This window comes from Phocoena sinus, chromosome 15 (genome assembly GCF_008692025.1).
Source record: "Phocoena sinus isolate mPhoSin1 chromosome 15, mPhoSin1.pri, whole genome shotgun sequence".
Lineage (NCBI taxonomy): Eukaryota > Metazoa > Chordata > Mammalia > Artiodactyla > Phocoenidae > Phocoena > Phocoena sinus.
In genome coordinates, this window is record NC_045777.1 from 58,389,988 (window position 1) to 58,413,373 (window position 23,386).

Here is a 23,386-nt window from a genome sequence, read left to right on the forward strand (position 1 = left end):
CATCACCACATATCCTGTTCTCTTTGCCAGGAATGCTCTCCCCTCTGTACCTCCCCAGGCTTGTCTGATGACCCCACTTCTCATCCTTCAATATTCAGTTTAGACACTTGTGACAAACTGTTCTGGCAGAAATTGTCATCTTTGCTCTCCTTACCCTTGGTATTTTGTGCATGCCTATATTATACCTTTATTTCATTGTTTCTGTACATATCTGTTTTCCTAAAAGGACTTGAAATTCGTTTCAGCAGCATTAATGTTTTTATTAATCTGTATGTTTTCATCGTTTTAGCACAGTGCTTGGCACACAACATACGTTCCCAAAAAAAGGGTTGAATTAATGCAGATTTTCCACTAAATAGTTTTAAAAGAAATGTAAGTTTATATACTGCGAATGGGAGTGTAAATTAATCTTTCTGGAAGACATTCTGTCAATATCAAAACTTTACAAATATGCAAGCCTTGTGACTCAATTCTTTGAATAGTTACCTGAAGAAAATAAAGTATAGGGGAAATATGAAAATGTTCATTGCAGTGCTATTCATGAAATATAAAACTTTGGAAACCCTTAAAGTTCTAGGAATAAGGAATTAATTACAAAAATTACATTTATATCGTACAACCATATTCAACCATTAAAAATAATGTTGAGGAAGTATATGTATTGATGTAAACATGTTAATAATATAACAAGAGAAAAAAGTTATAAAAGTTTATATGTAGAGTCATGGTGGAGTAAGTGGGCTCAGACTTAACTTTTCTTCAGTAAACAAGTAGAAAACTAAACAAGATATAAGAAAAAATTTTTTAGATATTGCAGTACAGGACTACAGTCCCTGAGAGGAGGGAAATGCATGAGATGAGCCCTATGGGCTGCCCCAGCTTTCTTCCTAGATTGTGGTGCACTGATGGAGATCCCAAGCAGAGAATGGCTGTCTTGCTGAGGTAAAGAGAGATTGGCATTCAGAGAGGCTGAGGCAACTGGAATGAGGGGAAGAGTACTATCAGATGAGGAAGCCACTTGGAGAAAGAGCTCCAAGAGGTTAGCATAGGAGTCCTTTTGAGTCTTTGCTGAAATATTAAGTCACACATGCAGAGTGAAATTGCATGAGTCTGGGCAGAGAATGACCAAGGACCTTTACACTAAACAATTTCCAGAGCTCAAACAGCAGTGGGAAATGTTTCAGGTCTGACCAGCCATTGTGGTAGATTCTTACTGAATATACGGGTGTAAACTCATCTTAGAGCAAAGGCAACTCTAGCATTGCCCTAATAAAACTGAACTCAGAATTCAACTCACAACCATGTAAAATTCATAATATCCATAGTCCAATTTTAAAAAGTCACTCGAGATATGAGGAAGAAAAATGGAATCCATAACCAGGAGAAAAATCACTCAAAAGAAACAAACTTAGAAATGACAGTTGACAGAATTAACAGACAAGGACCTTAAAAGAACTGATAGAAGTACACTCAGAGATTTAAAGGAAAACATGAACATAATAAGAGAAATAAAAGATATAAAAGAGAACCAAATGAAATAAAGATACTTGAAGTTAAGTGAATGGAATAAATATTATTATATTAATAAATATTAATTAATTAAATATTAATAAATATATTTAATAAATATTATTAAACACCAGAGAAAGAAAAACAAATTGGTATACTGGAAGAAACAGTACATGACTGTATAATTTGGAAAGAAACTATACAAATTAAAGAAAGAATATAAAAAGAAAAGAAAAAAGACTGGGAAAAAGGAATCAGACCTTTAGTAAACTGTGGGACAATATCAAGTGGTCTAACATACATGTATGGTCAAAAGTTTTACAAATTTAATGAAAAGTACAAGCCCACCATAACCAAGAACTTCAGTGCTCTGCAGGCAGGATAAATACAAAGAAAACCACATCAAGGAACATCATAATCAGTTCCTGAAAACCAGTGATTAACAGCAACAACTTTAGAGCAATCAGAAAGACACCATATATATAAGATATATAGGGAAGAACAAAGAATGCACAGTTACCTCAATTGGAACTATGCAAAACAAATCAAATGGCATTATTAAAAGGCTGGGGGAAAATAATTGTCAACCTAGAATTCTATATCCAGCTAATATAACTTACAAACATGAAAGCAAAATTAAGACTTCTGTTTATTAAGATAAACAAAAGTTGTTGCCAGCAGACCTTCACTGTCAAAAATAAAGGAAGTTCTTCAAGCAAAGGGAAAATATAAGATGGAAAGTGGATCTACACAGAGGAATGTAGCAGTATGTTTTGGAGTTTATAATTTATGTAGAAGCTAATGTATGCCAACAGTAGTGTGAAAGATGGTCAGAGGAATGGAAGTATGCTGGCTGTAAGGGTGTTACATTGTGAGTAGTATAATGTTATTTAAGGTTAGACTATACGTTATTAAAGATACTAGATACATACATGTGGCAGTGCCTAGAGCAATATTTTTTTAAGTGCAAGTATGGCTGATAGACCAATAGTGGAGGTAGAATGGAATTTTTAAAATACTCAATCCAAGAGAAGGTGCAAAGAACAAATGACACTAAATAGAGAACAAATTACAGGATGGTAGATTTAAACCCAACCATATTGATAGTTAGAATAAGTATAGAGGGTCTAAACACTCCATTAAAAAGCACACATTGTTGGACTGGGTAACAAAACAACACCCAACTATGTGACAACTACATGATGTATGTTAAATATAAATATATGGATAGGTTAAAATTAAAGGGATGTAAGAAGATAAGCCATGCAAAAACATACAAACAGGGCTTCCCTGGTGGCGCAGTGGTTGAGGGTCCGCCTGCCGATGCAGGGGACACGGGTTCGTGCCCTGGTCCGGGAAGATCCCACGTGCCGTGGAGTGGCTGGGCCCGTGAGCCATGGCCACTGAGCCTGCGCGTCCGGAGCCTGTGCTCCTCAGCGGGAGGGGCCACAACAGTGAGGGGCCTGCGTACCGCAAAAAACAAAAAGAAGCATACAAACACTAATCATAAGAAAGCTAGAGTGACTATATTATTATCAGATAGACTTCAGAACAAGGAATATTACCAGGGATAAAGAAGGCTGTTTCGTAACAGTAAAGCGATCATTTCATCAGAAAGACACACTAAACCTACGTTTATGCATATAATAGTAGAACTTCAAAATTCCTGATATAAAAACTGATCGGACTGAAATTGTAAGTAGACAATTATAATTGGAGGTTCCAACACTGCCTTCTCAGTAATTGATATAATACGTAGTCAGTAAAGTTTTGGAAGCCTGGGCAATACTATCAACCAACTTAACCTACTTGACATTTATAGAACACTCAAACCCAGCCACAGAAGAATACACATTCATTTTAAGTGCATATGAAACATATCAGGTTCTGGACCATAAAACTAGTCTCAGTATATGTAAAAGTTTAGAGAACATACTCTGTATGATTACAGATACAATTAAATTAGTAATAGAAAGCTAGTTGGGAAATCCCTAGATATTTGGAAGCTAAAGATTACATTTCTAGATAACCCATGAGTCAAAGAAGAAATCAAAAGGAAGGTTTAAAAATATTTTGAACTGGGGCTTCTCTGGTGGCGCAGTGGTTGAGAGTCCGCCTGCTGATGCAGGGGACACGGGTTCATGCCCTGGTCCGGGAAGATCCCACATGCCGTGGAGCGGCTGGGCCCATGAGCCATGGCCGCTGAGCCTGCGTGTCCGGAGCCTGTGCTCCACAACGGGAGAGGCCACAGCAGTGAGAGGCCTGCGTACCGCAAAAAAAAAAAAATTTTGAACTGAATGAAAATGAAAACACAGCATATCAAAATCTGAGGAATGCAGCTAAAGCAGTGCTTAGAAGGAAATTGCTAGCATTAAATGTTTATAGTAGGAAAAATGGAAAGTCTAAAATGAATAAGATTCTACATTAAAAAGAGCAAATTAAACCCAAAGCAAGTAGATGACACTTCACTAGAGAAGATATGGGGATGGCAAATAAACACAAGACATCCTCAACATTGTTATTCATTACGGAAGTTAAGACCACAATGAGATACCACAACACATCCACTAAAATGGCTAAAATGAAAACAACTGAAAATATACAAAGTGTTGGTGAGGATGTGGAGTGACCTGGAATTCTCATGTTTTGCTGGTAGGAGTGTAAAATGGTGAAATCACTTTGGAAGTGGTCTGGCAGTTTCTCAAAACATTAGCTATACTCTTAGCAAATGACACTATTATTTCACCTTTAGGTATTTATCCAAGACAAATGAAAACCTACATCTACACAAAGACTTTTACACAAATATTCATAGCAACTTTATTCATAATAGCACTGAACTATAAACAGTCCAAATGTCCATCAATAGATAAATAGGTTGTGGCATATGTATCTCTACAGCTAAGTACTACTTACTCAACAATAAAAATGAACAAAATATTATTATATGCAACAACATTGATGAATCTCAGAAACAAAATGTTGGGCAAAAGAATTGTACATACTGTGTGATTTGCTTTATGTCAAATTCTAGAAAAGGCCAATCTATAGTGACAACAGACCTGTGATTTCATGGGGCCAGCGGTGAGAGGGATTGAGAATGTTACCAAAACCAAGTTCATACTGCTCGCTGCACAACAGGCCAATAAATCAAGAGATGAATTGTTGGGTCAAGGGATGGCGACAGCAAACCGAGAAGATGGTGGACTAGTGTCCCAAAGAACCATCTTCTCCAAATTAGAATTCAGGCTTCTTTTATACTAAAAGAGGAAGGGTATGTGGTTGGTTGCTACAAACTTCTTGGGGCTGGAATCCTTTGTTGTTGGCAGCTAGCTGTCTAGTAGGTCATTTCACAATGTTGCTATAAACTTCCAACAAGACAAATGTTATTCTCTGTTCTACAACTTTTTACCTCTATTTAAATGGATAAGTGTTATACCTTTTAAGGTCAGGGCCTTGAGAAAGAGCTATCCTATATATTTCAGGCTACCGGCAACATTTTTAACTTGTAGCAAAATCAATAGAATACAAAGGTTAAAGTAAAAGAAACAGATCCAATGTGGAGTCAGATTTGTTCTTCCATATTACCAGAAGGGACACTATTTGGGGTAATCAAAACATTCTGTCTTGATTTTGGTGGTGGTTTCACAACTGTAAATTTGTCAAAACCCAAAGAATGGCACATTTAAAATGGGTATATTTTGGGGACTTCCCTGGTGGTCCAGTGGTTAAGACTTCAACTTCCAATGCAGGGGGTGTGGGTTCGATCTCTGGTTGGGGAGCTAAGATCCCACATGCCTTGTGGCCAAAAAACCAAAACATAAAACAGAAGCAATATTGTAACAAATTCAATAAAGACTTTAAAAATGGTCCACATCACGGAAGCAACCTAAGTATCCATCGACAAATGAATGGATAAAGAAGATGTGGCACATATATACAATGGAATATTACTCAGCCATAAAAAGAAATGAAATTGAGTTATTTGTAGTGAGGTGGATGGACCTAGAGTCTCATACAGAGTGAAGTAAGTCAGAAACAGAAAAACAAATGCCGTATGCTAACACATATATATGGAATCTAAAAGAAACCAAAAAATGGTTCTGAAGAAATTGGAGCAAGACAGGAATAAAAATGCAGATGTAGAGAATGAACTTGAGACATGTTGAGGGGGAAGGGTAAGCTGGGACAAAGTGAGAGAGTGGCATGGACATATATACGCTACCAAATGTAAAATAGCTAGCTAGTGGGAAGCAGCCACATAGCACAGGGAGATCAGCTTGGTGCTTTGTGTCCACCTAGAGGGCTGGGATAGGGAGGGTGGGAGGGAGACACAAGAGGGAGGAGATATGGGGATATATGTATATGTATAGCTGACTCACGTTGTTATACAGTAGAAACTAACACACCATTGTAAAGCAATTATACTCCAATAAAGATGTTAAAAAAAAAAAGGTCCACACCAAAAAAATCTAAAAAAATAAAATGGGTACATTTTATTGTATGTAAGTTATATCTGAATAGTTAATTTTTAAATACAAACTTTAAAAATCATGTCTATCATATAAATATTTACATAAGTGAACGTGCGTCTACATGTGCATATACATGCAGCAAAGGATCTGAAAGTTCAAACACCAAAGGGGTAAGTTGAGACCAGAGGCCACAATTCTCACCTAGCAGTTTAATGAGGAGGAACTTTAAAATAATTGGGTACTGGCTCCTGTTGCTTTGAGAATACAAAGTGCTAAAGTAACCATTACTGGACTTCCCTGGTGGCGCAGTGATTAAGAATCCACCTGCCAATGCTGGGGACACGGGTTCAATCCCTGGTCCAGGAAGATCCCACATTGCCGCGGAGCAACTAAGCCTGTGCGCCACAACTACTGAGCCTGTGTTCTAGAGCCCGTGTGTCGCAACTACTGAGCCCACGTGCTGCAGCTACTGAAGCCTGCACACCTACAGCCTGTGCTTCACAACAAGAGAAGCCACCGTAATGAGAAGCCCACGCACCACAGCAAAGAGGAGCCCCCACTTGCTGCAACTAGAGAAAGCCCATGCGCAGCAGCCAAGACCCAACACAGCCAAAAAAATAAAATAAATTTTTTAAAAGTAACTGTTACTCATTTTTATATATAGATAGGGGTAAAAGCTGCAGAGTATTTACAAGACATTGACATTGGTGACACAAAGGATCTAAACATAAGCTGGTTTGGGGTAAAAATCCTGTTTTGTCTCTTATCATAAAGTTGAGTTTCTGTCTTAGCCTGTTTTAATTTGCCAAGGGCTTGTTGACTTACTACCTTGAAAGAAGGAATGTTAGTTATGGGAAGTTATATCTATTAGAATTTCTTTTTGTATGAAACTGTTCACTTGAAAATTTAAAGGAGGTTATTTGTATCAGCTCTTGTGCATTGATTAACCTGCAGATTATGATTTCACAAATTTAGTTCTAATTAACAAACCAGTTATAAAAAGGGTGTATAGATTCTCCTACAATTTGTAATTTTTAAAATTTATTTCTTATACAGCAGGTTCTTATTAGTTATGTTTTATACATATTAGTGTATATATGTCAATCCCAATCTCCCAGTTCATCCCACCACACCCCCCCACTTTCCCCCCTTGGTGTCCATAGGTTTGTTCTCTACATCTGTGTCTCTATTTCTGCCTTGAAAACAGGTTTATCTGCACCATTTTTCTAGATTCCACATATATGCGTTAATATATGATATTTGTTTTTCTCTTTCTGACTTACTTCACTCTGTATGACAGTCTCTAGGTCCATCCATGTCTCTACAAATGAACCAATTCCATTCCTTTTTATGGCTGGGTAATATTCCATTGTATATATGTGCCACATCTTCCTTATCCATTCATCTGTCGATGGACACTTAGGTTGCTTCCATGTTCTGGCTATAGTAAATAGAGCTGCAATGGACATTGTGGTACATGACTCTTTTTTTTTTTTGCAGTACACGGGCCTCTCACTGTTGTGGCCTCTCCCACTGCGGAGCAACATGACTCTTTTTGAATTATGGTTTTCTCAGGGTATGTGTCCAGTAGTGGGATTGCTGGGTCATATGGTAGTTCTATTTTTAGTTTTTTAAGGAACCTCCATACTGTTCTCCATAGTGGCTCTATCAATTTACATTCCTACCAACAGTGCAAGAGGGTGCCCTTTTCTCCTCACCCTCTCCAGCATTTGTTGTTTGTGGATTTTCTGATGACGCCCTTTCTAACTGGTGGAGGTGATACCTCACTGTAATTTTAATTTGCAGTTCTCTAATGATTAGTGATGTTGAGCAGCTTTTCATGTGCCTCTTGGCCATCTGTATGTCTTCTTTGGAGAGATGTCTATTTAGGTCTTCTGCCCATTTTTTTATTGGGTTGTTTGTTTTTTTAACATTGAGCTGCATGAGCTGTTTATATATTTGAGATTAATCCTTCATCCGTTGGTTCATTTTCAAATATTTTCTCCTATTCTGAGGGTTGTCTTTTCGTTTTGTTTATACTTCCCTTTGCTGTGCAAAAGCTTTTACGTTTCATTAGGTCCCATTTATTTATGTTTGTTTTTATTTCCATTACTCTAGGAAGTGGGTCAAAAAAGATCTTGCTGTGATTTATGTCAAAGAGTGTTCTTCCTATGTTTTCTCTAAGAGTTTTAATAGTGTCCAGTCTTACATTTAGGTCTTTAATCCATTTTGAGTTTATTTTTGTGTATGGTGTTAGGGAATGTTCTAATTTCATTCTTTTACATGTAGCTGTCCAGTTTTCCCAGCACCACTTATTGAAGAGGCTATCTTTTCTCAATTGTGTATCCTTGCCTCCTTTATCATAGATTAGTTGACCATAGGTGCATGGGTTTATCTCTGGGCTTTCTATCCTGTTCCATTGAACTGTATTTCTGTTTTTGTGCCAGTACCATATTGTCTTGATTACTGTAGCTTTGTAGTATAATCTGAAGTCAGGGAGTCTGATTCCTCCTGCTCCATTTTATTCCCTCAAGACTGCTTTGGGTATCCAGGGTCCTTTGTGTCTCCATACGTATTTTAAGATTTTTTGTTCTAGTTCTGTAAAAAATGTCACTGGTAATTTGATAGGGATTGCATTGATTCTGTAGATTGCTTTGAGTAGTATAGTCATTTTCACACTACTGATTCTTCCAATCCAAGCACATGGTATAGCTCTCCATCTGTTTGTGTTATCCTAGATTTCTTTCATCAGTGTCTTATAGTTTTGTGAGTACAGGTCTTTTACCTCCTTAGGTAGGTTTATTCCTAGGTATTTTATTCTTTTTGTTGCAGTGGTAAATGAGATTGTTTCCTTAATTTCTCTGTCTGATCTCTTGTTGTTAGTCTATAGGAATGCAAGTGACTTCTTTGCATTAATTTTGTATCCTGCAACTTTACCGAATTCATTGATTAGCTCTAGTAGTTTTCTGGTGGCATCGTTAGGATTCTCTATGTTAGTATCATGTCATCTGCAAGCAGTGACAGTTTTACTTTTTTCTTCCAATTTGTATTCCTTTTATTTCTTTTTCTTCTCTGATTGCTGTGTCTAGGACTTCGAAAACTATGTTGAATAATAGTGGCGAGAGTGGACATACATTTGTTGTTCCTCATCTTAGAGGAAATGCTTTCAGTTTTTCACCATTGAGAATGATGTTTGCTATGGGTTTGTTGTATATGGCCTTTATTATGTTGAGTTTCCCTCTATGCCCACTTTCTGGAGAGTTTTTATCATAAATGGGTGTTGAATTTTGTCAAAAGCTTTTTCTGCATCTATTGAGATCATATGGTTTTTATTCAATTTTTTAATATGGTGTATCACACTGATTGATATGCCTATATTGAAGAATCCTTGTATCCCTGTGACAAATCCCACTTGATCATGGTGTGTGATCCTTTTAACTTGTTGTTGGATCCTGTTTGCTAGTATTTTGTTGAGGATTTTTGCATCTATATCCATCAGTGATATTGGTCTGTAATTTTCTTTTTTTGTAGTATCTCTGGTTTTGGTATCAGAGTGATGGTGGCCTTGTAGAATAACTTTGGGAGTGTTCCTTCCCCTGCAGTTTTTTGGAAGAGTTTGAGAAGGATGGGTCTTAGCTCTTCTCTAAATGTTTGATAGAATTCACCTGTGAAGCCATCTGGTCCTGGACAGTCCTGGACTTTGGTTTGTTGGAAGATTTTTAATCACAGTTTCAATTTCATTACTTGTGATTGGTCCGTTCATATTTTCTATTTCTTCCTGGTTCAGTCGTAGAAGGTTATATCTTTCTAAGAATTTGTCCATTTCTTCCACGTTGTCCATTTTAATGGCATAGAGTTGCTTGTAGTAGTCGCTTATGATGCTTTATATTTCTGCTATGTCCATTGTAACTTCTCCTTTTTCATTTCTAATTTTATTTTATTTTATTTTTTTACATCTTTATTGGAGTATAATTGCTTTACAGTGGTGTGTTAGTTTCTGCTTTATAACAAAGTGAATCAGTTATACATATGTTCCCATATCTTTTCCCTCTTGCATCTCCCTCCCTCCCACCCTCCCTATCCCACCCCTCCAGGCAGTCACAAATCACAAAGCTGATCTCCCTGTGCTATGCGGCTGCTTCCCACTAGCTATCTACCTTACAGTTGGCAGTGTATATATGTCCATGCCTCTCTCTCGCTTTGTCAGAGCTTACCTTTCCCCCTTCCCATATCCTCAAGTCCATTCTCTAGTAGGTCTGTGTCTTTATACCTGTCTTACCCCAGGTTCTTCATGACTTTTTTTTTCTTAAATTCCATACATATGTGTTAGCATACAGTATTTGTCTTTCTCTTTCTGGCTTACTTCACTCTGTATGACAGACTCTAGGTCTATCCACCTCATTACACATAGCTCAATTTTGTTTCCTTTTATGGCTGAGTAATATTCCATTGTATATATGTGCCACATCTTCTTTATCCATTCATCCGATGATGGACACTTAGGTTGTTTCCATCTCCGGGCTATTGTAAATAGAGCTGCAGTGAACATTTTGGTACATGACTCTTTTTGAATTATGGTTTTCTCAGGGTATATGCCCAGTAGTGGGATTGCTGGGTCATATGGTAGTTCTATTTGTAGTTTTTTAAGGAACCTCCATAGTGGCTGTACCAATTCACATTCCCACCAGCAGTGCAAGAGTGTTCCCTTTTCTCCACACCCTCTCCAGCATTTATTGTTTCTAGATTTTTTGATGATGGCCATTCTGACTGGTGTGAGATGATATCTCATTGTAGTTTTGATTTGCATTTCTCTAATGATTAATGATGTTGAGCATTCTTTCATGTGTTTGTTGGCAGTCTGTATATCTTCTATGGAGAAATGTCTATTTAGGTCTTCTACCCATTTTTGGATTGGGTTGTTTGTTTTTTTGGTATTGAGCTGCATGAGCTGCTTATAAATTTTGGAGATTAATCCTTTGTCAATTGCTTCATTTGCAAATATTTTCTCCCATTCTGAGGTTGTCTTTTGGTCTTGTTTATGGTTTCCTTTGTTGTGCAAAAGCTTTGAAGTTTCATTAGGTCCCATTTGTTTATTTTTGTTTTTATTTGCATTTCTCTGGGAGGTGGGTCAGAAAGGATCTTGCTGTGATTTATGTCATAGAGTGTCCTGCCTATGTTTTCCTCTAAGAGTTTGATAGTTTCTGGCCTTACATTTAGGTCTTTAATCCATTTTGAGCTTATTTTCGTGTATGGTGTTAGGGAGTGATCTAATCTCATACTTTTACATGTAGCTGTCCAGTTTTCCCAGCACCACTTATTGAAGAGGCTGTCCTTTCTCCACTGTACATTCCTGCCTCCTTTATCAAAGATAAGGTGACCATATGTGCGTGGGTTTATCTCTGGGCTTTCTATCCTGTTCCATTGATCTATCTTTCTGTTTTTGTGCCAGTACCATACTGTCTTGATTACTCTAGCTTTGTAGTATAGTCTGAAGTCAGGGAGCCTGATTCCTCCAGCTCCGTTTTTCGTTCTCAAGATTGCTTTGGCTATTCGGGGTCTTTTGTGTTTCCATACAAATTGTGAAATTTTTTGTTCTAGTTCTGTGAAAAATGCCAGTGGTAGTTTGATAGGGATTGCATTGAATCTGTAGATTGCTTTGGGTAGTAGAGTCATTTTCACAATGTTGATTCTTCCAATCCAAGAACATGGTATATCTCTCCATCTATTTGTATCATCTTTAATTTCTTTCATCAGTGTCTTATAATTTTCTGCATATAGGTCTTTTGTCTCCTTAGGTAGGCTTATTCCTAGATATTTTATTCTATTTGTTGCAATGGTAAATGGGAGTGTCTTCTTGATTTCACTCTCAGATTTTTCATCCTTAGTGTATAGGAATGCCAGAGATTTCTGTGCATTAATTTTGTATCCTGCTACTTAACCAAATTCATTGATTAGCTCTCGTAGTTTTCTGGTAGCATCTTTAGGATTCTCTATGTATAGTATCATGTCATCTGCAAACAGTGACAGTTTCACTTCTTCTTTTCCAATTTGGATTCCTTTTATTTCCTTTTCTTCTCTGATTGCTGTGGCTAAAACTTCCAAAACTATGTTGAATAAGAGTGGTGAGAGTGGGCAACCTTGTCTTGTTCCTGATCTTACTGGAAATGCCTTCAGTTTTTCACCATTGAGGACAATGTTGGCTGTGGGTTTGTCATATATGGCCTTTATTATGTTGAGGAAAGTTCCCTCTATGCCTACATTCTGCAGGGTTTTTATCATAAATGGGTATTGAATTTTGTCAAAAGCTTTCTCTGCATCTATTGAGATGATCATATGGTTTTTCTCCTTCAATTTGTTAATATGGTGTATCACATTGATTGATTTGCGTATATTGAAGAATCCTTGCATTCCTGGAATAAACCCCACTTGATCATGGTGTATGATCCGTTTAATGTGCTCTTGGATTCTGTTTGCTAGTATTTTGTTGAGGATTTTTGCATCTATGTTCATCAGTGATATTGGCCTGTAGTTTTCTTTCTTTGTGACATCCTTGTCTGGTTTTGGTATCAAGGTGATGGTGGCCTCGTAGAATGAGTTTGGGAGTGTTCCTCCCTCTGCTATATTTTGGAAGAGTTTGAGAAGGATAGGTGTTAGCTCTTCTCTAAATGTTTGAGAGAATTCGCCTGTGAAGCCATCTGGTCCTGGGCTTTGTTTGTTGGAAGATTTTTAATCACAGTTTCAATTTCAGTGCTTGTGATTGGTCTGTTCATATTTTCTATTTCTTCCTGATTCAGTCTTGGCAGGTTGTGCATTTTTAAGAATTTTTCCGTTTCTTCCAGGTTGTCCATTTTATTGGCATAGAGTCGCTTGTAGTAATCTTTCATGATCTTTTTTATTTCTGCAGTTACTTCTTCTTTTTCATTTCTAATTCTATTGATTTGAGTCTTCTCCCTTTTTTTCTTGATGAGTCTGGCTAATGGTTTATCAATTTTGTTTATCTTCTCAAAGAACCAGCTTTTAGTTTTATTGATCTTTGCTATTGTTTCCTTCATTTCTTTCTGATCTGATTTTAATGATTTCTTTCCTTCTACTAACTTTGGGGTTTTGTTGTTCTTCGTTCTCTGATTGCTTTAGATGCAAGGTTAGGTTGTTTATTCGAGATGTTTCCTGTTTCTTAAGGTAGGATTGTATTGCTATAATCTTCCCTCTTAGAACTGCTTTTGCTGCATCCCATAGATTTTGGGTCGTCGTGTCTCCATTGTCATTTTTTTCTAGGTATTTTTTTATTTCCTCTTTGATTTCTTCAGTGATCACTTCGTTATTAAGTAGTGTATTGTTTAGCCTCCATGTGTTTGTATTTTTTATAGATCTTTTCCTGTAATTGATATCTAGTCTCATATCGTTGTGGTCAGAAAAGATACTTGATACGATTTCAATTTTCTTAAATTTACCAAGGCTTAATTTGTGACCCAAGATATGATCTCTCCTGGAGAATGTTCCATGAGCACTTGAGAAAAATGTGTATTCTGTTGTTTTTGGATGGAATGTCCTATAAATATCAATTAAGTCCATCTTGTTTAATGTATCATTTAAAGCTTGTGTTTCCTTATTTATTTTCATTTTGGATGATCTGTCCATTGGTGAAAGTGGGGTGTTAAAATCCCCTACTATGAATGTGTTACTGTCGATTTCCCCTTTTATGGCTGTTAGTATTTGCCTTATGTATTGAGGTGCTTCTATGTTGGGTGCATAAATATTTAAAATTGTTATAACTTTTTCTTGGATTGATCCCTTGATCATTATGTAGTGTCCTTCTTTGTCTCTTCTAATAGTCTTTATTTTAAAGTCTATTTTGTCTGATATGAGAATTGCTACTCCAGCTTTCTTTTGGTTTCCATTTGCATGAAATATCTTTTTCCATCCCCTTACTTTTAGTCTATGTGTCTCTAGGTCTGATGTGGGTCTCTTGTAGACAGCAAATACATGGGTCTTGTTTTTGTATCCATTCAGGCAACCTGTGTCTTTTGGTGGGAGCATTTAGTCCATTTACATTTAAGGTAATTATTGATATGTATGTTCCTATTCCCATTTTCTTAATTGTTTTTGGTTTGTTATTGTAGGTCTTTTCCTTCTCTCATGTTTCTTGCCTAGAGAAGTTCCTTTAGCAGTTGTTGTAGAGCTGGTTTGGTGGTGTTGAACTCTCTCAGCTTTTGCTTGTCTGTAAAGGTTTTAATTTCTCCATCAAATCTGAATGAGATCCTTGCTGGGTAGAGTAATCTTGGTTGCAGGTTTTTCTCCTTCATCACTTTAAATATGTCCTGCCAGTCCCTTCTGGCTTGCAGAGTTTCTGCTGAAAGATCAGCTGTTAACCTTATGGGGATTCCCTTGTGTGTTATTTGTTGTTTTTCCCTTGCTGCTTTTAATATGTTTTCTTTGTATTTAATTTTTGACAGTTTGATTAATATGTGTCTTGACATATTTCTCCTTGGATTTATCCTGTATGGGACTCTCTGTGCTTCCTGGACTTGATTAACTATTTCCTTTCTCATATTAGGGAAGTTTTCAACTATAATCTCTTCAAATATTTTCTCAGTCCCTTTCTTTTTCTCTTCTTCTGGAACCCCTATAATTCGAATGTTGGTGCGTTTAATGTTGTCCCAGAGGTCTCGGAGACTGTCCTCAGTTCTTTTCATTCTTTTTTCTTTATTCTGCTCTGCAGTAGTTATTTCCACTATTTTATCTTCCAGGTCACTTATCCGTTCTTCTGCCTCAGTTATTCTGATATTGATCCCATCTAGAGTGTTTTTAATTTCATTTATTGTGTTGTTCATTGTTGCTTGTTTCATCTTTAGTTCTTCTAGGTCCTTTTTAAATGTTTCTTGCATTTTGTCCATTCTATTTCCAAGATTGGGGATCATCTTTACTATCATTATTCTGAATTCTTTTTCTGGTAAACTGCCTATTTCCTCTTCATTTGTTAGGTCTGGTGGGTTTTTATCTTGCTCCTTCATCTTCTGTGTGTTTTTCTGTCTTCTCATTTTGCTTATCTTACTGTGTTTGGGGTCTCCTTTTTGCAGGCTGCAGGTTCATAGTTCCCGTTGTTTTTGGTGTCTGTCCCCAGTGGCTAAGGTTGGTTCAGTGGGTTGTGTCGGCTTCCTGGTGGAGGGGACTAGTGCCTGTGTTCTGGTGGATGAGGCTGGATCTTGTCTTTCTGGTGGGCAGGTCCACGTCTGGTGGTGTGTTTTGGGGTGTCTGTGGATATATTATGAATTTAGGCAGCCTGTCTGCTAATGGGTGGGGTTGTGTTCCTGTCTTGCTAGTTGTTTGGCATAGGATGTCCAGCACTGTAGCTTGCTGGTCATTGAGTGAAGCTGGGTGCTGGCATTGAGATGGAGATCTCTGGGAGATTTTTGCCGTTTGATATTCTGTGGAGCTGGGAGGTCTCTTGTGTACCAGTGTCCTGAAGTTGGCTCTCCCACCTCAGAGGCACAGCACTGACTCCTGGCTGCAGCACCAAGAGCCTTTCATTCACACGGCTCAGAATAAAAGGGAGAAAAAGTAGAAAGAAAGAATTAGTAGAAGTAGAAAGAAAGGAAGAAAGGAGGGAGGGAGGGAGGAAGGAAGGAGGGAAGGAAGGAATAAAGAAAAAATAACAAAGTAAGATAAAATATAATAAAGTTATTAAAGTAAAATATAATAATTAAGAGAAAAAAATTTTTAAAAAAAAGACGGACGGATAGAACCCTAGGACAAATGGTGGAAGCAAAGCTATACAGACAAAATCTCACACAGAAGCATACACATATACACTCACAAAAAGAGGAAAAGGGGAAAAAATCATAAATCTTGCTCTCAAAGTCCACCTCCTTAATTTGGGATGATTTGTTGTCTATTCATGTATTCCACAGATGCAGGGTACATCAAGTTGATTGTGGAGCTTTAATCCGCTGCTTCTGAGGCTGCTGGGAGAGATTTCCCTTTCTCTTCTTTGTTCGCACAGCTCCCAGGGGCTCAGCTTTGGATTTGGCCCCGCCTCTGGATGTAGGTCGACGGAGGGCGTCTGTTCTTCGCTCAGACAGGACGGGGTTAAAGGAGCAGCTGATTCGGGGGCTCTGGCTCACTCAGGCCAGGGGGAGGGAGGTCCACGGAGTGTGGGGGGAACCTGTGGCGGCAGAGGCCGGCGTGACGTTGCACCAGCCTGAGGTGAGCCGTGCGTTCTGCCGGGGGAGTTGTCCCTGGATCCCGGAACCCTGGCAGTGGTGGGCTGCACAGGCTCCCCGGAAGGGGGGAGTGGATAGTGACCTGTGCTCGCACACAGTTTTCTTGGTGGTGGCAGCAGCAGCCTTAGCGTCTCATGCCTGCCTCTGGGGTCCGTGCTTTTAGCCGTGGCTCGCGCCCATCTCTGGAGCTCCTTTAAACAGCGCTCTTAATCCCCTCTCCTCGTGTACCAGGAAAGAAAGAGGGAAGAAAAAGTCTCTTGCCTCTTCGGCAGGTCCAGACTTTTCCCAGAATCCCTCCCAGCTAGCCATGGTGCACTAACCCCCTGCAGGCTGTGTTCACGCCGCCAACCCCAGCCCTCTCCCTGGGCTCTGACCGAAGCCCGAGCCTCAGCTCCCAACCCCGCCTGTCCCAGCAGGTGAGCAGACAAGCCTCTCGGGCTGGTGAGTGCCGGTCGGCCCTGATCCTCTGTGTGGGAAGCTCTCTGCTTTGTCCCCCGCACGCCTGTTGCTGTGCTCTCCTCCGCGGCTCTGACGCTTTCCCCCTCCGCCACCCGCAGTCCGCCCAAGAAGGGGCTTCCTAGTGTGTGGAAACCTTTCCTCCTTGACAGCTCCCTCCCACTGGTGCAGGTCCAGTCCCTATCCTTTGGTCTCTGTTTATTCTTTATCTTTTGCCCTACCCAGGTACCTGGGGGGTTTCTTGCCTTTTGGGAGGTCTGAGTTCTTCTGCCAGCGTTTAGTAGGTGTTCTGTAGGAGTTATTCCACGTGTAGATGTATTTCTGGTGTATCTGTGGGAAGAAGGTGATCTCCGCGTCTTACTCGTCCGCCATCTTCCCGGAAGCCTCTCTAATTTTATTGATTTGAGTCCTCTTCCTCTTTTTCTTGTTGAGTCTGGCTAAAGGTTTATCAATTTTATTTATCTTCTCAAAGAACCAGCTTTTAGTTTTATTGATCTTTGCTATTGTTTTCTTTGTTTCTATCTCATTTATTTCTGCTCTGATCCTTATGATTTCTTTCCTTCTACTAATTTTGTGTTTTGTTCGTTCTTTCTGTAGATCCTTTAGGTGTAAGGTTAGATTGTTTGAGATTTTTCTTGTTTCGTGAGGAAGGATTGTATAGCTATCAACTTCCCTCTTAGAACTGCTTTTGCTGCATCCCATAGGTTTTGGATCGTCATGTTTTCATTGTCATTTGTCTCTGGGTATTTTTTGATTTCCTCTTTGATTTCTTCAGTGATCTCTTGGTTATTTAGTAATGTATTGTTTTTCCTCCATGTGTTTGTGTTTTTTTACATTTTTTCCCTGTAATTTATTTCTAATCTCAAAGCATTGTGGTTGGAAAAGGTGTTTGATATGATTTCAATTTTCTTAAATTTACTGAGCCTTGATTTGTGACCCAAGATGTGATCTATCCTAGAGAATGTTCCGTGTGCACTTGAGAAGAAAGTGTAATCTGCTGTTTTTGGATGGAATGTCCTATAAGTATCAATTAAATCTATCTGGTCTAATGTGTCATTTAAAGCTTGTGTTTCCTTATTAATTTTCTGTCTCGATTATTTGTCCATTGGTGTAAGTGAGGTGTTGAAGTCCCCTACTATTATTGTGTAACTGTCGATTTCCTCTTTTATAGATATTAACAGTTGCCTTATGTATTGAGGTGCTCCTATGTTGGGTACATATATATTTAAAATTGTTATATCTTCTTCCTGGATTGATCCCTTGATTGTTATGTAGTGTCCTTCCTTGTCTCTTGTAACATTCTTTATTTTAAAGTCTGTTTTATCTGATACGAGTATTGCTACTCCATCTTTCTTTTGATTTCCATTTACATGGAATATCTTTTCCTATCCCCTCACTTTCAGTCTGTATGTGTCCGTGGGTCTGAAGTGAGTCTCTTGTAGACAGCATATATATGGGTCTTGTTTTTGTATCCATTCAGTGAGCCTGTGTCTTTTGGTTGGAGCATTTAATCCATTCACGTTTAAGGTAATTATTGATATGTATGTTCCTATTATCATTTTCTTAATTGTTATGGGTTTGTTTCTGTAGGTCATTTTTTTCTTTTGTGTTTCCCACTTAGAGAAGTTCCTTTAGCATTTGTTGTAGAGCTGGTTTGGTGGTGCTGAATTCTCTTAGCTTTTGCTTGTCTGTAAAATTTTTGATTTCTCCATCAAACCTAAAGAGATCCTTGCCGGGTAGAGTAATTTTGGTTGTAGGTTCTTCCCTTTCATCGCTTTAAATATATCATGCCACTCCCTTCTGGCTTGTAGAGTTTCTGCTGAGAAATCAGCTGTTATCCTTATGGGAGTTCCCTTGTATTTTACTTGTCATTTTTCCCTTGTTGCTTTCAGTAAGTTTTGTCTTTAGTTTTTGTCAGTTTGATTGCTTTGTGTCTCAGCATGTTTCTCCTTGGGTCTATCCTGCCTGGGACTCTGTGCTTCCTGGACTTGGCTGGCTATTTCCTTTCCTATGTGAGGGAAGTTTTTGACTGTAATCTCTTCAAACAGTTTCTCTGGTCCTTTCTATCTTCTCCTTCTGGGACCCCTATAATGTGAATGTTGGTGCATTTAATGTTGTCCCAGAGGTCTCTTAAGCTGTCTTCATTTCTTTTCATTCTCTTCTTTATTTTGTTCCATGGCGGTGAATGCCACCATTCGTCTCCCAGGTCGCTTATCTGTTCTGCCTCAGTTATTCTGCTATTGATTCTTTCTAGTTCATTTTTCATTTCAGTTATTGTATTGTTCATCTCTGTTTGTTTGTTCTTTAATTCTTCTAGATGTTTGTTCTTTAATTCTTCTAGGTCTTTATTAAACATTTCTTGCATCTTCTCGATCTTTGCCTCCATTCTTTTTCTGAGGTCCTGGATCATCTTCATTATCATTATTCTGAATTCCTTTTCTGGAAGGTTGCCTATTTCCACTTCATTTAGTCCTTTTTCTGGGGTTTTATCTTGTTTCTTCATCTGGTACATAGTCCTCTGCCTTTTCGTTTTGTCTTTCTGTGAATATGGTTTTCGTTCCACAGGCTGCAGAATTGTAATTCTTCTTGCTTTTGCTGTCTGCCCTCTGGTGGATGAGGCTATCTAAGAGGCTTGTGCAAGCTTCCTGATGGAAGGGACTGGTGATGGGTAGAGCTGAGTGTTGCTCTGTTGGGCAGAGCTCAGTAAAACTTTAATCTGCTTGACTGCTGATGGGTGGGGCTGGGTTCCCTCACTGTTGGTTGTTTGGCCTGAGGCGACCCAGCACTGGAGCCTACCCGGCTCTTTGGTGGAGCTAATGGTGGACTCTGGGAGGGCTCACGCCAAGGAGTATTTCCCAGAACTTCTGCCGCCAGTGTCCTTGTCCCCACGGTGAGCCACAGCCACCCCTCCCCCCCCCCGCCTCTGCAGGAGACCCTCCAACACTAGCAGGTAGGTCTGGTTCAGTCTCCTGTGGGGTCACTGCTCCTTCCCCTGGGTCCCGATGTGCACACTACTTTGTGTGTGCCCTGCAAGAGTGGAGTCTCTGTTTCCCCCAGTCCTGCCGAATTCTGCAATCAAACCCCACTAGCCATCAAAGTGTGATTCTCTAGGAATTCCTCCCCCCATTGCCAGACCCCCAGGTTGGGAAGCTGGACATGGGGCTCAGACCCTTCACTCCAGTGGGTGGTCTCCTGTGGTATAATTGTTCTCCAGTTTGTGAGTCACCACCCAGCGGTTATGAGATTTGATTTTATTGTGATTGCGCCCCTCCTACCATCTCATTGTGGCTTCTCCTTTGTCTTTGGATGTGGGGTGTCTTTTTTGGTGAGTTCTAGTGTCTTCCTGTCAATGAGTGTTCAGCAGTTAGCTGTGATTCTGCTGCTCTCGAAAGAGGGAGTGAGCACGCACCCTTTTACTCTGCCATTTTGAACCAATCTCTCATGCATCGATTCTCTTACAATTAAAAGCGTAAAATCATTACCTTTACAAAAACATATTTTAACACCAGTAAATAAAGCGATTAATAAGTTATCTTTGAAACAGTATAGAATCTTAATTATCTTTGTCAGTTAAAAGAAAAATACAAATAAAAAATTTTATTGGGGGAGATTCTTAAAGTACGTTAAACAGTTATATCACTGCACACACAGTGGATTAAAAATGATTTTTGCTGCTTATTAGATATGTTCAAACTTCTGAAATTTTTAGCTGTCTGGTCCTATTACTTTCCAACATGGAGGCACTTTTCTTACTATCCCCATGATACTTTCCCCAGTTGTCCTCAAACCATTCTTGCGCCTACTAAACTTTCTTTCTCTCCCTCACACCCACATTTTCTCTGTTTTCCTCCTTTTCTTTCTTCTAACCATCTCTCTTTCTTCCATTCTCTCTTCTGTCTGTCTCTGCTCTCTCCCCCTCCCTTTCAGCAGTCCACAATTGATATCTAATTCTCTCTAGTCTACTATGGGATACCTCCAACCCCAGCCTGCATGAGTTTTAGTTTGAATTCCCAGGCCTTGTTTGTATCACACATTCTTATAGGGTTGTAAACAGTTCTGTGTTTGCAAACATCCTTGTTGACCTAACAGAGCAAAACCTGCCTCTAAGACTGCGAAGCAGGAATCCCTCTACCATGGGTAATTTTTCCTAGTTCCCAGTTGCATCATGACATTAGTGTTTACCTTGAGGAATTTTTGTCACATGAAAGAAAAATTCTCTATATTTGATACCTTTGCATATCAAAAGCTATCTTATTTCACAGTTTTATAATTTTAGTTCACATTTAATTACTACCCAAGATGTAAACTACTGTTTGCTTCAAAGGCTGTGGGACTGATTATTGCAGATACATTTTACTTTTAAACCTTCTGTTGTTCACAGAAAGTCCAGTATCCATGCTTGAGTCACCTACGAAAGCTATTTCAATCTCAAAAGAGACAACCCCAGAGGCACAAAATGCAGCCCAGGTACTGATATGAAATGTTCTGTAAGGGATATTATTCATTCCAAATTGAGTGGAAGTATCCATTTTACTCATAAAGAAACATTTGGGTTACATTTCATCTTAGAAAGCACTTTAATATGCTTTTTCAAATGTGCTATTGTGAGTCTACTTATTTACTCAATTAAAATAATTTAATTTTCCAGAAGCTACAGAATTAGAACTACATTTTTTAGTCCAACAAATTGGAAAAGATTTTTAAGAATAATAACCATTGTTGATGAAGGTGGATGGAAATGGGTGTTCTCCTACACTCACACTTTTCATGTTTGGGAACACAGGTTTGGAAATGAGATGGAATATTTCTCCAGAATGTCTGGGCCCTAACCCATTCTGGATTAGTGATATTCCAGAGTGTAGAGATCTTAACTCTTAAAGAAGCTTATGCTTGAAAGAAACTGGATCCAGCCTCACGTATCCTTGAAGCATCCTTTTGTTCTTATGATTTAGATAAATGGATTGAGGAATGGGAAATATATATTGTAGAACTGCAGTTGACCACTTAAAAAAAATTGGAACCCACCAATTCAGCTTGCTAAACTTTTTATAAATGTGTTTTAGGTTCCTGAATCCTTTGAGCACCTGCCACCTCTCCCAGAACCACCAACACTACTACCCGAACTGGTAGACAAAATCCGAGACACACTTCCTCCCCAGAAGCCTGAGCTCAAAGTAAAACGGGTGCTGAGACCCAAGGGCATTGCCCTGACTTGGAACATAACCAAAATCAATCCCAAGTGTGCCCCCGTGGAAAGCTACCACCTCTTCCTGTGCCATGACATCCCTAATAATAAGCTGATCTGGAAGAAAATTGGAGAAATTAAAGCTTTACCACTCCCAATGGCCTGTACTTTATCTCAGTTTTTAGCTTCCAACAAATATTATTTTACTGTCCAGTCAAAAGACATTTTTGGGCGATATGGACCATTTTGTGATATAAAATCTATTCCTGGGTTTTCTGAAAATCTTAACTAAAAGTAAGAAAAATATTTGATAATTATATATTGTACTACATTTTTTTTTCATACTTCAGTTGTTTGTTTACAATGGTTCTCTAACCCTATTCAGTGTCTTAAAGGGCCAGTTCAGATTGTGAACCCTTTATACAGGGACAGTCCTCTTCCCTATGTTGTAAGTGGCCTCTAGTTTCATGAATTTCTGATTTACATTCAATAAATACTTCCAATGGATATGTTCTAAGACATAACACCATCATGGACCCATGTCGCTAAGCTGTGTTAGGTACAATACATTCGGTAACTATGGAGCTGCTGCTTCTATCAGAAGCCCTAGGATGCAAGCAACCACTATTTCCTCTCTTGAATATCAGCTTTTGGTGACCTGCTTGTGGTCAGTATAGGTACAGGAAAATTCAGCTCTTTGCTGAGGCCAGATCATCCTTGGGGTGCATCTACACCAAGATTTTATGAAAATATGTCTTCCCGTTCTGTTCAAATTCTAAGGGCTATTAATTTGTGCCCCTCCCTACTCCCCCCTTTTGTCTTAGGCCATGTCAATCATTTAGGGAAATAGTCTAGGTTTTCCCGAAATCTGTTTGTATACTTACATACGTAATAAAACGACTTAAACGTATGCTGTGTACACAAAAAATACAGTATCTCTTGTAAAATAAAAAATTACCCAACCTGCTATTTCAGTTGAGGAAAATGGAGTTGTCTGCCTTAGATTTAAGGATTTAATTTGCTGATTCCCTAATGAGACCCTTTGCTTATTTCCTGGCTACCGTCATTACTTACAACGTAACACTAAGGGGCTCCCATAGATGTCCTGCTTACTTCTGTCTGAGGGAACACTGATGTGAGCTGTGGCTCCTACAAGTATCCCAAGAAACTTGATGGGTGAGCAGACTGGGTTAGTGTAAGTCAGGCCCTAATGGGACAAACCGTGGATGAGTAATACTAGGACACTGAGAAAACAGAAAAATAACGGTTAGTGTGAAAGTCTGTTCAAGAGAGGCATTCTTTTCTGGTATATAGTGAAAGTTCAGGCCTCAGAGGCTCTGAGATTTAAAAAATTGAACAGGAATGGCTTTCCTTGGCATTTCGTGAATGCTGTCACATCTTCAGTCATAAATAAAGATGTTATTTTTCAGTCTCCTGTGTCTACCTTTTAAAACATTATTACTGAAAGAGCCAGATTCTGACCTGAATTTGAAGAGATGAGCTGCCTTCTGTGAGGTCCTGTTTCAGGCTCGGAGCAGTGG

At 38.9% G+C, this 23,386-nt stretch overlaps 1 protein-coding gene across 2 annotated transcripts in view; it reads left to right on the forward strand.

Annotated features, from left to right (window-relative positions):
• Positions 1-23,277, forward strand: part of ATF7IP2 (activating transcription factor 7 interacting protein 2) — a 75,622-nt gene extending 52,345 nt beyond the window's left edge. The window contains exons 10-11 of one of the 2 annotated variants that reach the window (XM_032605898.1): positions 21,042-21,127; positions 21,724-23,277. In XM_032605898.1, coding sequence (XP_032461789.1) covers positions 21,042-21,127; positions 21,724-22,137 — 500 coding nt within the window. In that variant the 3' untranslated portion in view covers positions 22,138-23,277. Of the gene's footprint in view, positions 1-21,041; positions 21,128-21,723 lie in introns of those variants that run through there. The other variant, XR_004345862.1, reaches the window with a different exon arrangement.
• The last annotated feature ends 109 nt before the right edge of the window (positions 23,278-23,386 follow it).